Source organism: Formica exsecta, unplaced genomic scaffold (genome assembly GCF_003651465.1).
Source record: "Formica exsecta isolate Colony F162 unplaced genomic scaffold, ASM365146v1 scaffold47, whole genome shotgun sequence".
NCBI lineage: Eukaryota > Metazoa > Arthropoda > Insecta > Hymenoptera > Formicidae > Formica > Formica exsecta.
The window spans coordinates 834,338-845,703 of record NW_021851936.1 but is presented as its reverse complement, the minus strand read 5'-3'; the positions used below and the strand labels follow the sequence as shown (position 1 = coordinate 845,703).

At 33.7% G+C, this 11,366-nt stretch overlaps 2 protein-coding genes across 3 annotated transcripts in view; both read left to right on the top strand.

The window, feature by feature from the left end:
• LOC115241251 (43 kDa receptor-associated protein of the synapse homolog) overlaps window positions 1-5,601 on the top strand; it is an 18,558-nt gene extending 12,957 nt beyond the window's left edge. Inside the window, exons 9-11 of the mRNA XM_029816916.1 lie at window positions 4,059-4,250; window positions 4,917-5,116; window positions 5,294-5,601. Of these exons, the coding sequence (XP_029672776.1) occupies window positions 4,059-4,250; window positions 4,917-5,116; window positions 5,294-5,501 (600 nt within the window). The 3' untranslated portion in view covers window positions 5,502-5,601. The remainder of the gene's footprint in view (window positions 1-4,058; window positions 4,251-4,916; window positions 5,117-5,293) is intronic.
• A 1,110-nt stretch (window positions 5,602-6,711) lies between these two features.
• LOC115241249 (protein PAT1 homolog 1-like) lies at window positions 6,712-8,736 on the top strand. 2 transcript variants are annotated; one of them, XM_029816913.1, is made up of 3 exons: window positions 6,712-6,887; window positions 7,465-7,653; window positions 8,253-8,736. In XM_029816913.1, exons 1-3 carry the CDS (start codon window positions 6,849-6,851, stop codon window positions 8,715-8,717), a joined length of 693 nt encoding a protein of 230 aa, XP_029672773.1. In that variant the 5' UTR covers window positions 6,712-6,848; the 3' UTR covers window positions 8,718-8,736. The 2 variants fall into 2 exon arrangements, with proteins under 2 accessions (XP_029672773.1, XP_029672774.1); XM_029816914.1 differs by lacking the exon at window positions 6,712-6,887 and adding an exon at window positions 6,963-7,262.
• Window positions 8,737-11,366: the final 2,630 nt, after the last annotated feature.

The window sequence follows — 11,366 nt, the reverse complement described above, 5'->3', positions numbered from 1 at the left end:
GTGTGTCCCAGGTGGAGCAGGGTTTGAAATTGTACCGGGCTCATAAACAGCAGGCCGCGGTCAGGAAATGGAGGGGCGCCCTGAAGAGCATCAGACACCGGGAGGATAAATTCGCTCTCCTCGGATATCTGTATCAGGCGTACATGGATTGGGGCAAATACAGGTGAATTATATATAATTTGCAAGCTATAATATACGTATAGTAGGTTTGTGCCTTTTTTTCTTGGTCGCAATTGCTCGCGTGTGTATTTAAAGTGAAACAAGTCGAGTTACCCTGTGCGCGTTATTAAAAGTAATCTAGAGGAAAGTAAAACGAAACGAGGTAAAGGGGTCAAGTCATGTGTACTTGTTTAAATTCGCTAAAGAAATATTATACAAATATATATTATACAAGGTGGTCGATAATAACTGTACAATGTATTTTATTAAAGATTAATATCTATATTAAAAATATCAATACGACTAATGATAAGCGCGCGTTCGAATTTTCTTGTTAAAATTTTTTAGATAATTGGATCTCATATAAGGATTCAAGTTTTCTCGAATATTATTTCTCGAAAAGAGTAACTTTTGAAAAAAATCTTTAACATTTAAAATGTCTTGAAATAGTCTTGAATATTTAGAAAATCTTTTCTCATACATATGTGAATAATATCTGAATATACTAAATATGTTTTTTGAAATGTTCAAGATTCTAGAAAATAAAATCATTATCGAGAGAAAAAACATATTTCGTTTATGCAAAAATAAGATCTTAAATTTTAGATCTTTAAATTTACAAAATGTATATCTCTTTTTTTACGAATTATATTTCTTTTAATACAATTATGTGTTAGTTTCATACTATTTTACTCTCACATTTCTTTAAAAAAACATTATACTTTTCGATAATAATACCGCGGTTCTTGCATCGCTATGGTTCCTCTCCTTTCAGGGACAGCATCGAATTTGGGAACAAGCAATTATGCATCTCGGAGGAACTGGATTCACCGAACATGCGGGCAGAAGCATATTTGAATTTGGCCAGGGCACACGAGAGATTGGGCGCTCTCGACAGAGCGTTAGATTACGCCCGGCACAGGTTTGAGAGCCTCCTTCATTCGTTACACAACCTACGTAAATGACGTAATATAAACCTTCGAAAGTAATTCAAAAATATATTTATAAGTAACACATATGCGCGACTAATATTTTTCCGCTATAAAATACATCGTTAGTTGTTTAATAGATTGTATATACAAATCGTATTTCCCTGAGATCAACTCCGTGCGAAAATCACGAGTTTGAAGAAGATTAAACAAGTTGATGGATAATCGATAGACAAATATAACGTCCTGCTATGTTGACGATAATTTTATCGACACCCTGTGTATATGTATCGTGCATTAATATCCATAATTTTGCATTTTCGCAGCTTGTATAATGAGTGTGATCAGTGCGCTACTGCTGGATTAGTTCATTTAACCGTAGGCAGAGTCCACTTGGAGCTAGCGGGATTCTGTAAAGCCCTGGAAGCGTTTCAAAGAGCCCACAAAATCGCCCACTCCATTCAAGATCCCTCCTTAGAGCTGCAGGTAATTAGGTCCCTTTGTCCGTTGCTTTTCTTTCTCGCAACGAGTATAACATAAGCGCGCGTATTATTACCACGATGCTTTGTTAATTACCAGACGGACCGCACGGGAAGATATTAAGAGAAGCGATGTTGTGTCTCTGCGAGATGATGCTATTTTTCGTCTCGCCTTCTATCTCATCCTTGGAGTAGTTGTTTAATCGCCTAATCCCAAACTCATTTGTGCACTTGACACTGTCTGGAGATACACGAAAAAACATCTTTTTCTCCGCGATTATTCATATCCCAAGAATTAAATAAAATGTGAAATAAAATAATTGTTTTCGACAGAATAAATGATTTTTTTTTTTTGCGACAATATTTTTTCTTTTCCGTTTGTTTATTTAGAGATCCTTTTTCTATTGAGTATTAAAGCAGTGCCAATGAGATTAAAAAAGAAATAATATCGAATCGATTTATCTTCCTCTTCTTCTGTCTGATTTAAAAGTTTGATTTATCTGTTCGCCTACTTTTATATATCACCTACTCTCATTAAGTTTCGTTTTATTTTCAGGTGTATGTCGGCCTGTCGGAACTCTTTTGCAGATTACAGGACGCGGACAAGAGCGCGAGATACGCCGCGAGAGCTTACGATCTCTCGAGAAGTTTACAACTGGGAGATTTGAATTCGCGTCATCACCGAGCAGCGTTATTACAAATGGCCGCAGCACTTAGAAAAAAGGGAGAGTTGGGCGACGCTCACGATTACTGTTCGGTAAAGTTTCGGTTAAAAGATTTTTCTACGGCAAAACTTGGGTCGGTTTGGATCAAAGATAGGCAATCATCGCGAATCACCGTGGTCTCTTCAAAGCGAAACTTTAAGCGAAATGTCTTCCTGCGTGACACTTTTCTTTTCTTTTTTTTTTCAAAAATGATTGCCAACCTTTCCTCGAACGTACATCTTTAATGTCTCGCGATTCTTTTCCCTCTTAATTGCGCGACTTTATTTCCGCTTCGTCGAACATCTCTTAAAAGATCTCTGCGTGTGTGAGAGAAAATGCTCCGAATATAACCGCGTAAGAGAGTCGTAATCGCGTCATTTATCAAAGATGTTTCACGGATAAAGTTGTAATGACCAATCGATACCACAGTAATATGATCTAATAGATTATATGAATTATTATATTTACCACGTTGTGCGCAGGAAGCGACGAGGCTGTCGTTAGTTTCTGGTGACCAAGCCAGTTACGCCCGCAGCATCCGTATTATGGGAGACATTTACAGAAAGAAATCCGATATAAATGTAAGTAAAAAATCCACGATAATTTGAATTGCCTTGAGCCTTTTTCAAAGCTTTCGTATGAATTTTTCTATAATATTTCATATTTTCACACCATTAATATCGCGTATATTAATCATAAATACAACTTATATGTTTATTGATATGTATATCAATGCAATTTTCATACATTCATGTATGTTTATTCTGAAAGCGCGATTAATGGTGATGCCTGAGGGTGAGAGAAAAACCTTTTCTCTCTCTCTCTCTCTCTCACTATTTAGTGTATTCATATAAAGTGACTTAAAAACGCATGCGATCGTGTAATAATAAATAAAACCAATATATTTACTTGCATATTGTGCATGCCGTATTTATATAGATAAATCTTTTTTATCGGGCTTTCGCGGCAAGTATTACGATGCTATCAAAACCATTCACAGCCTCATTGTACGTTCTAACATTGTTACGGGCATTGTCATCGACGATGGAAAAAAAAAAACGCCATAACTGGAGCATTCCTTTGCATGTCACGCATGTTACAAAAGTGATTTTTAGCGTTGTGTCACGCTTGCAACGCACATCGCTTTCATTTTATTTCGTCGAAACCCTTTGCGAACCTAGTTAAAAAGCGAGCGATAAAATCTTTTCATAAAATCCGTTCACATATCCATTTAAAAATGGAGCAAAATATTGAAAGATGATATTTCCTTTATTAAAATAAAATTTTAAAGCGCGTATCTAAAAAAAAAGAAGAATATGTGTAATATCATATAACTTTGATGAGTTTTAAATTCACATATATTTTCATTTACGCAAATGGTGTTAACGATACATATCCAATTTATAATTTCACATTATATATTATAAGGTAATGTATTCTTTTACAAACAAAAATAAAATCAATAGTGGACAGCAATAATGTATAGATAAAGATTAATCTGTAACTCTGAAATAATATTTTATTGCGCTGTATTTGAGGCTATAAATTTTATTCAAATTTAACTAGCAACATCCTCATTTACTGCCTGCACGGATGCACGGATGCACGTACGATTGCAGTTTCCGCAGGGCGCGATAGAAAGAAAATTACGCTTGTCAAATTTAAATCTGTCTTTTAGTTGGCGATCGTGCGATGCACACATAATTAGCCTTTAGTTCATGCATCGCGCACGCCATCGCGTACGTCAGAGCGATAACATCGGTGAGATAAAGATGGACATATTGCAGAAAGCATTCCGACAGTACGAGAGCGCGATGGGCTCGGCGGCAGCGACCGGCGATCGGCTGTGCCAAATGGAAGCGATGGACGGTGCGGCGAGATGCCTGGAGGCTCTCAGGCTTCAGCACAAGATATGCAACTGCCGGCCCCTCGAATTCAATACCAGACTCCTGGAAGTGGCAGGATCGGTCGGCGCCAAGGTAAACTGCCAATACAAATTCGCCGCTCATCGTTCGTATCGTTTCCGAGAGAAAGACAAAGCGAGAGAGAGAGAGAGAGAGAGAAAGAGAGAGATGTGGGAAGGGGGTGAAGAAGAGAATGAGCCAGAGAAGCGCGATGTACTGTGAAATCAATTTCCTTTCTTCTGTCAAACGTGAAAACTTGGAAATTTCATCCTTTCCTTTCTCTAGTCTAGTCGGAGATCGCAACGAAACTTGAAATAAATGCGAAAAAGTTTTTCGCTCGTCGAGTATTCCGAATGAATTGAAACGTGAAAGGACAAAGTTGATCTCTTTGATTTTAAGACTTGTCTTGAATCTACCATGAAGATACATATATATATCTGCTATTGACTCGTAGAGAATTGTGGAAATTGTAGTATTTGAATTAAGACGGTAATACTAGTAATAGTTTATTAATAATCGTGTTTCTTCTGTACACATTAAATTGAGAATGGTATTGAAAAAAAAAATTTGAATGTTTGTCTAAATAGAGAGACAAAAAGAAAAGAAAAGCGAGGTCTTTAATATATAATATACTGTAATATTAATATAATATTATATTCTAATACTACTGACACATTTTACACACGAGTCTTCGTATGAAATATACACAGAGTAAGATTACAAAGATCCGATTACTTATAGCTCTTGGTGCGAACAGTCAGATCCAGACTATCACGAATTTACGGGTCTTTGGGAGATGAAGAACAGAAAGGGCACCACGAGAGATTAGCGATCGCGATGGAGGAAGATCTGGAGTTGCGATGCGGAAGCTGTAACGAGCCCTTTGGTTTGGAAGGCGATTCCCTGGAGGCATTACCTTGCTCTCATATATTACACGCTCGGTAGGAAACTTCGGAGATTCTCGAAAACTATTTTTTTTTTCTTTTTTTTTTCTAAGAATAGTAAATGAAATAAAACGCACAAGAATTGTGAGAATCAAATGTAACGTTGAGTAAACTGCCGCGATTCTTTCAGAATAATATTTCTCCTGCCCTTATTTTTCCCCGCAACGTTTGCAGATGCGCGTACGACATCCTGAAGAGACGCGACAAGAAGAAGAAGCGTTTATGTCCCGACTGTCACAAATCTGTCAGTTCACGGCTGTACCTGCATTGCGAGGATCCACACGGCATGAATACGTTAAATCATAGTTCCTTGAGCCTGGCGTCGTTGAGGGCCAGCAGCCTAGCAACACTTGAGGACTGTCACGCGACGAGTAGCGTTTAAAAAAACACAATGGGATTTTTCATTTATTTTAATGCGTTGGTATCCGCATGCGATTAGAAATAATTTTAAGAATCATAATTCGGCAGGTAAAAAAAAAAAATCAACGGAAAGTAGTACGATGCAAAAAGATTTAATGGCAATAAAAAGTGCACGCCTCGATCCACACTGTCGAATATTATATAATACATTCCCTCTTTCCCAGTGCGAATCTCCGCATGGAATAATAATTAAAAAAATTGGAAGCGACATTATTTTGTCAATATTTTTGATATTTGTTATTATTTTATAAGACGATTTGTTACTACAGTCTTCTATTATTTAGTTTTATTATTAATTATTAATTTATAATTATTTGTTATTATAAACATCTACGTGATACCATTATAAAGCTCTGTAAGAGTAAATTTTTGCGTTTTTAAACAAGTAAATACAAAGAGAGAAACGATTGTATAGAGCTATAGAGTATAGAGAGTTGATATGATCAATCATCGGTGTGTCATATTTCATATCACTTCTTTCTTTTTTTTATTAAGAAATTCTAGCTATATACTATGGGACGCTGTTTAACGATTACAACAAGATCATCTTCAAAATCTTCAAAATCTTTAATCGCTTTAATTTCTGGAAATTACTTATCAAGAATATAATTTGAATTTAATATATTAACAATCTTTTAAAAGTCAAACATATTTCTTTTTATTTGTCTATATCAAAACGGCTACTCGAATATTGAACGATTTAAAGAAGGATCACCTTCATACACATAATATAATATAATAAAATACATTAAAATAACCATTTCTTTTTATTATCGTAAAAAAAAAAAAAAATTATTTTTGTTAAGCTATGCTATTCCAAGGTGCTAGTTTTACTGATGATGTAAATATTTATATAATATTTACATCATGTTTTTACTATAATCCGGAAAGAAAATTTATATCGTTTAAGAAGGAAATATTGTAATTAGGGAAAAGGAACAAAAGAGATGATGAACAAGATTATCGTCGATAACGTAACGACGTAATACTGCATGTGCGTGCACGTGAGAGTAAAACCACGTGCGGACTCTTAGCGAACACGTGGTGGGGATGGGACCGTTTTTTTTCATATGTCGAATCTCTTCGTGAATGTAAATTGAATCTGCTCTTGTATATGTACGTATAAATATAAGACATGTTATAAACATCTCTTTCCTGAACAACTCGGTTCGCCCAGTGTAAACCCACCTTAAGCAACGACTGACGTTAGCCGCCAGGAGTTACGGCATGGCCGCCATGGCAGCTGATGCTCATCGCAGCACTTGACGTTTAATCAGAACATGTCATTTTGCAGATTTCATTTTCACAAATGGCAGACTCTTTTTTCGGTTTCGATACCACGCTCGGAGTAAGTATGATCTTCTTCTGATCTTACGCGCGGACGCGAACTCGCATCTGGCTCGATTATTTGAATTCTAGCGAGGTACGCGAGCGTGAATCTCCTTCCCGATAAACAGTCCGCGTCGCGGCATATCTGTATCCTTGCGAGAGATAAAAGTTTCGACTTACAAGATCCGCCGCAATATCCCGTAACACCGCAACTTCCGTTCGAGACTACGCAAATTCGCTTTCGATCGCATCGATAATCATCCCCGAAAATAATAAAATTTTATGCCAAATGACGAAGCGGGGTTACGTCGGGTTAACCTCATTTCTATTTCCCTCACCCTAAAGGTCATTAACATCGAGCACGGTGAATCTCAATCGAGTCTGCTACATGAATGTACGCGTGCCGTTTTAATTGCCAAATCTAATTTGCTTAAGTCTCTTGCATATTATGTAGGAAATATCATTTCAAAATGTGACTAACTTTTACCCACTTCCAATTTTTTTTTCAATGATGTTTCCTATTATTTCGTTTCTTATTTGATAGAATTGACGATTTGTGTTTTCTGTAATAATTATTGTTTATTTGGTATAATCAGGACAACAATTTAGAGGATGGACTGGATTGGCCATTGGAGGAACATGAATTTGAAGAAGAATATGACGCCTTGAATGATGAAACATTTGGCCCTGATGCGGCTATTGGTGATTGGGAGGAAGATCATGAGAAGCTTGCCGAAATTACAGAATCAAATCGCCCACAGAATCAGAATGCAACAAACAAAAAGGTATATTGCGGGTATTCGAGATATTTCCTATAATATATACAGAATTTTATTATACAGAGTTGTGAGAATATGAAAATTATGGAAGAGCTTGGGAAGTGACTACGGATTTAATTCTATAATGTCATTAAAGCAGATTAGCAGATACAGAATGGAAGAAGTGATTTAATACATCATAAGAGACTGGCTATAAAAGAATTAGTCCTTGCTATTACTATAGGAATATTCTCTGTATCAAAAATATTATTTTAGACTCTATATAAATATATATTATATATGTTTTTGCAAATTAGTATTTACGTAGATATCAACTTACAGAGAAATGTCTTACATATATTTTAAGTTTGTCATATGTAATATCTATATTAAAAATATTAATAATCCAATACATTAAATACTAAAATTGTACTTTTTATCTTTATTAGGGAATATATGAATAATGTTAGCTTATAAGATACAATTTAACAAACAACTTTATAGCATATCAAAAAGATACCTAATTGCACCTTATTTTTACTTCTATATATTGTTATATTATCTGTATTTTTTTAAACAAATAGACAGTTCCATATATCTTATATGCCTTATATATTTCTTTACAGAATATTTCTAATATAGATATTGAGGATAACTTATCACATTTGGTATTGGATAAGGAAGGTATAGTTCCACGACCTGGTGTATGGGGCAGCCCTTTGAATCTGTCCCCTCCAAAGGCTCAACCGCGGTTGTCTTTGCCAACTTTGAAAAATGCCTGTACTGTGGAAGAACTCGAAAGGGGGCTTGTTGCAAATAGGCCACCTCCAGGTCTCAGTAAACCACAAACGCAACAACAGCAGAGAAAGTCTGAAGGTTCACTTCTTTTTGAGGCTCTATCTTTGAATGAGAAATTTCAGGTCAATGGCCTACCTCCAACACGTTTCCCACCAGGGTTAGGCCTACCTGGGGCCCATCCCATAGTTTTGCCCAACATAAGAGTACCGCATCCTCAATTGATGCAACCTCCTAGATTATTAGGCTTAATCAGTAAGTATAATATTTACCATTCTCTACATAGTATATATTAACACATATATGTGGATATATATATATATATGTGTGTGTGTGTGTGTGTGTGTGTGTGTATTATATTTATGCAAAGTATGAGTCGATAAATATTTGACAAATCTGAATAACTTGAGAATTTTTTAGAATTAAGTATCTTTAATTATCTGTAATTATTTTTTTTTTAGAAAAATTGCATTATTTTCTAAATTATATTATTCTACTAATAGAGAGTCATACATTTTACATATTTCTATTATCTCTATATATCTGCTTTTATTTTCTATATGTATAATTGTCTGCATCAATATAACATATCCCTAATTTATTTGGACATGTATTCGTGCAGTTTCTTTTTTTTAATGAAAATTTTGGATTTTCTATCTATTGAATTGAACGGCAAGTTCGTGCCGTTTTTCGCTAACAGATGAAGACCGAAAAAACGGCACGAACTTTCCGTTCAACCCATTAGAAATATATTGATAGTTTTATATGCATTAAAAATAATTTTTTTTTATTTCTTTAGAAATAAATAAATTTCTAATAGCGAATTCGATTGAATGCACTAGTGCGCACTGGTGTACATAAAGGTTATTGTACACAAATTTATAATGGCGAAAATAATTAAAAAAGTAAAATTATTAATGCTAAGAGCTATTATTATTTTTCAATACGAATAATTATAAAACTATTAATATTAATACGAATAATTATAATACTATTAATATTAATTATTTTGATGTTTTAATTACTTATGTTTATTGTAAATTTGAGTATAACATTTAAAAATATGCACTAATGCGCACCAGTGCAGCCAACTAAATCCACTATGAATTATATTTTTTCGATTACTTATTTTATTCTATATGTAAAAAAATATATGTTAGTGCTTACATTAACAGCTATAAGTAAAACTTATGCTGTTAAATGTATTTTTTAAAATTCAGTTTTATGTTTATCCTGCAATTAGTAAGTATATACGTATATATTGATGTGTATTATATTCATGGAAGATGAGGCATGGGATGTGTACGTTTTTACTTTTGTTTATATAAAAAGCAAAATGTACGTTATTATACGCATCGTTATGAATGAAATTAATAGTGCTAAAAAAGAAAAAAAGTTGCTATCAGTGTACAGATGACATATTTTGGAAATAATGACAGATAAACATTTACATCGCACTGTTAAGATGTAATTACAAAGACGAGAGACGGAGACAACAATTGCATAAGTTAGTTATCAGCAGTAAAACTGTAATAGTCTTTTTATAAAACGTTTGTATTATACATTAAGTACCAAAATTAAATTTCTATCGGTTTCGACATCAGAAGCATGTGATAACATAAACTTTAATCTAGTTATAAAAGACGTTATAGTCCCATCAGTTTAGGAAGTGTGATCTTTTTTTCCTCTTGGATACGATAGCTGTTGTTAGGTCAGTGGCGACTTTGTGATTGTGTAATGAGAGAAAGAGAGAAAGCGGCGATTTGTAATTGCAATGTGTGTTTTTTGGCAGTACCGTAAGAATTTTAAAAATAATCTGAAATGTATGACATGGCCTTTAGAGTACTAAATAAGATAATTACTTTTTATCGCAATTTAACTACGATCTTGTTTATGTACTTCTAGCTTGTACATAGAGCGATATTGATGCGTGAATGACTGGATACATTTTGTAATCAAAGTGCAGAAATGCAAAAATATTTAGGTTTCTTCGCATGACGTATTAATATAATATTTTGCGAAAACAATTTTTAAAGCTAACGTTCTTGTTATTACTTTGTAGTTTTAACGAGTATAATAGTGATAATTCATCCAAACGATATTTTTGAGTTGCATTGATATCTTCTAAAGAAGAAATTATTGAAATTCGTAAATAATTGCACATAGCAGTTTTAATTTTGCATACATGTAAAAACATAATTCGTACTATTATTCAGTTACAAATATTTTGTCATATCAGTTTTTTACTGTAAGATAAATTGTTCAATCTATTCGGCCACTACAATTAAATATTAAGATATATTCCAATTTTGTTTGTTACATTTACATAAATTAAGTTATGTTATCACATATGAATAGCTGTTTATATATGATAACAGCAATTATTTCAATGCGATTAGCTGTATGATTTAACTGATATACATAATAAACAACGTTATGATTTTTTCCATTGCTATTATTAATTACATTAGACACAAATAGAACTTTTACAATTATGAATTAAATGATATTGAACAAAAAGCAAATTGAATCAGATACTCGTTAATATATAGTTCAAAAAATTTTGCTCTGATTAACTTTTTCATTACTTTGTAATAAGCTGACAAAAAGAAATAAAGTTTATGTTTTTACATAAGCAATGCTAAGAATCTAAGGGATACATGATTGATCCCGTTAGTTTATAGAAAATGATGCATGTCTGAAAAGTCCAAGAGTTACATTACATTCTTCTTACTACGTAACTGGGCTTGTAGCTTCTGAGAATAGACTTAGTTGTAAATGCAACATGTTTATCAGTTATTTTGTAATTTCGAGTTACTTCGAATTTTTAAATAATTTTAAGATTGATAGAGAAACATGTGTTTTAGATTTATTTTATAAATTCTTAAATTTTACTCCACCGATTATACTATTTTCTTAAGGGCTACTAAAAATATATATATATA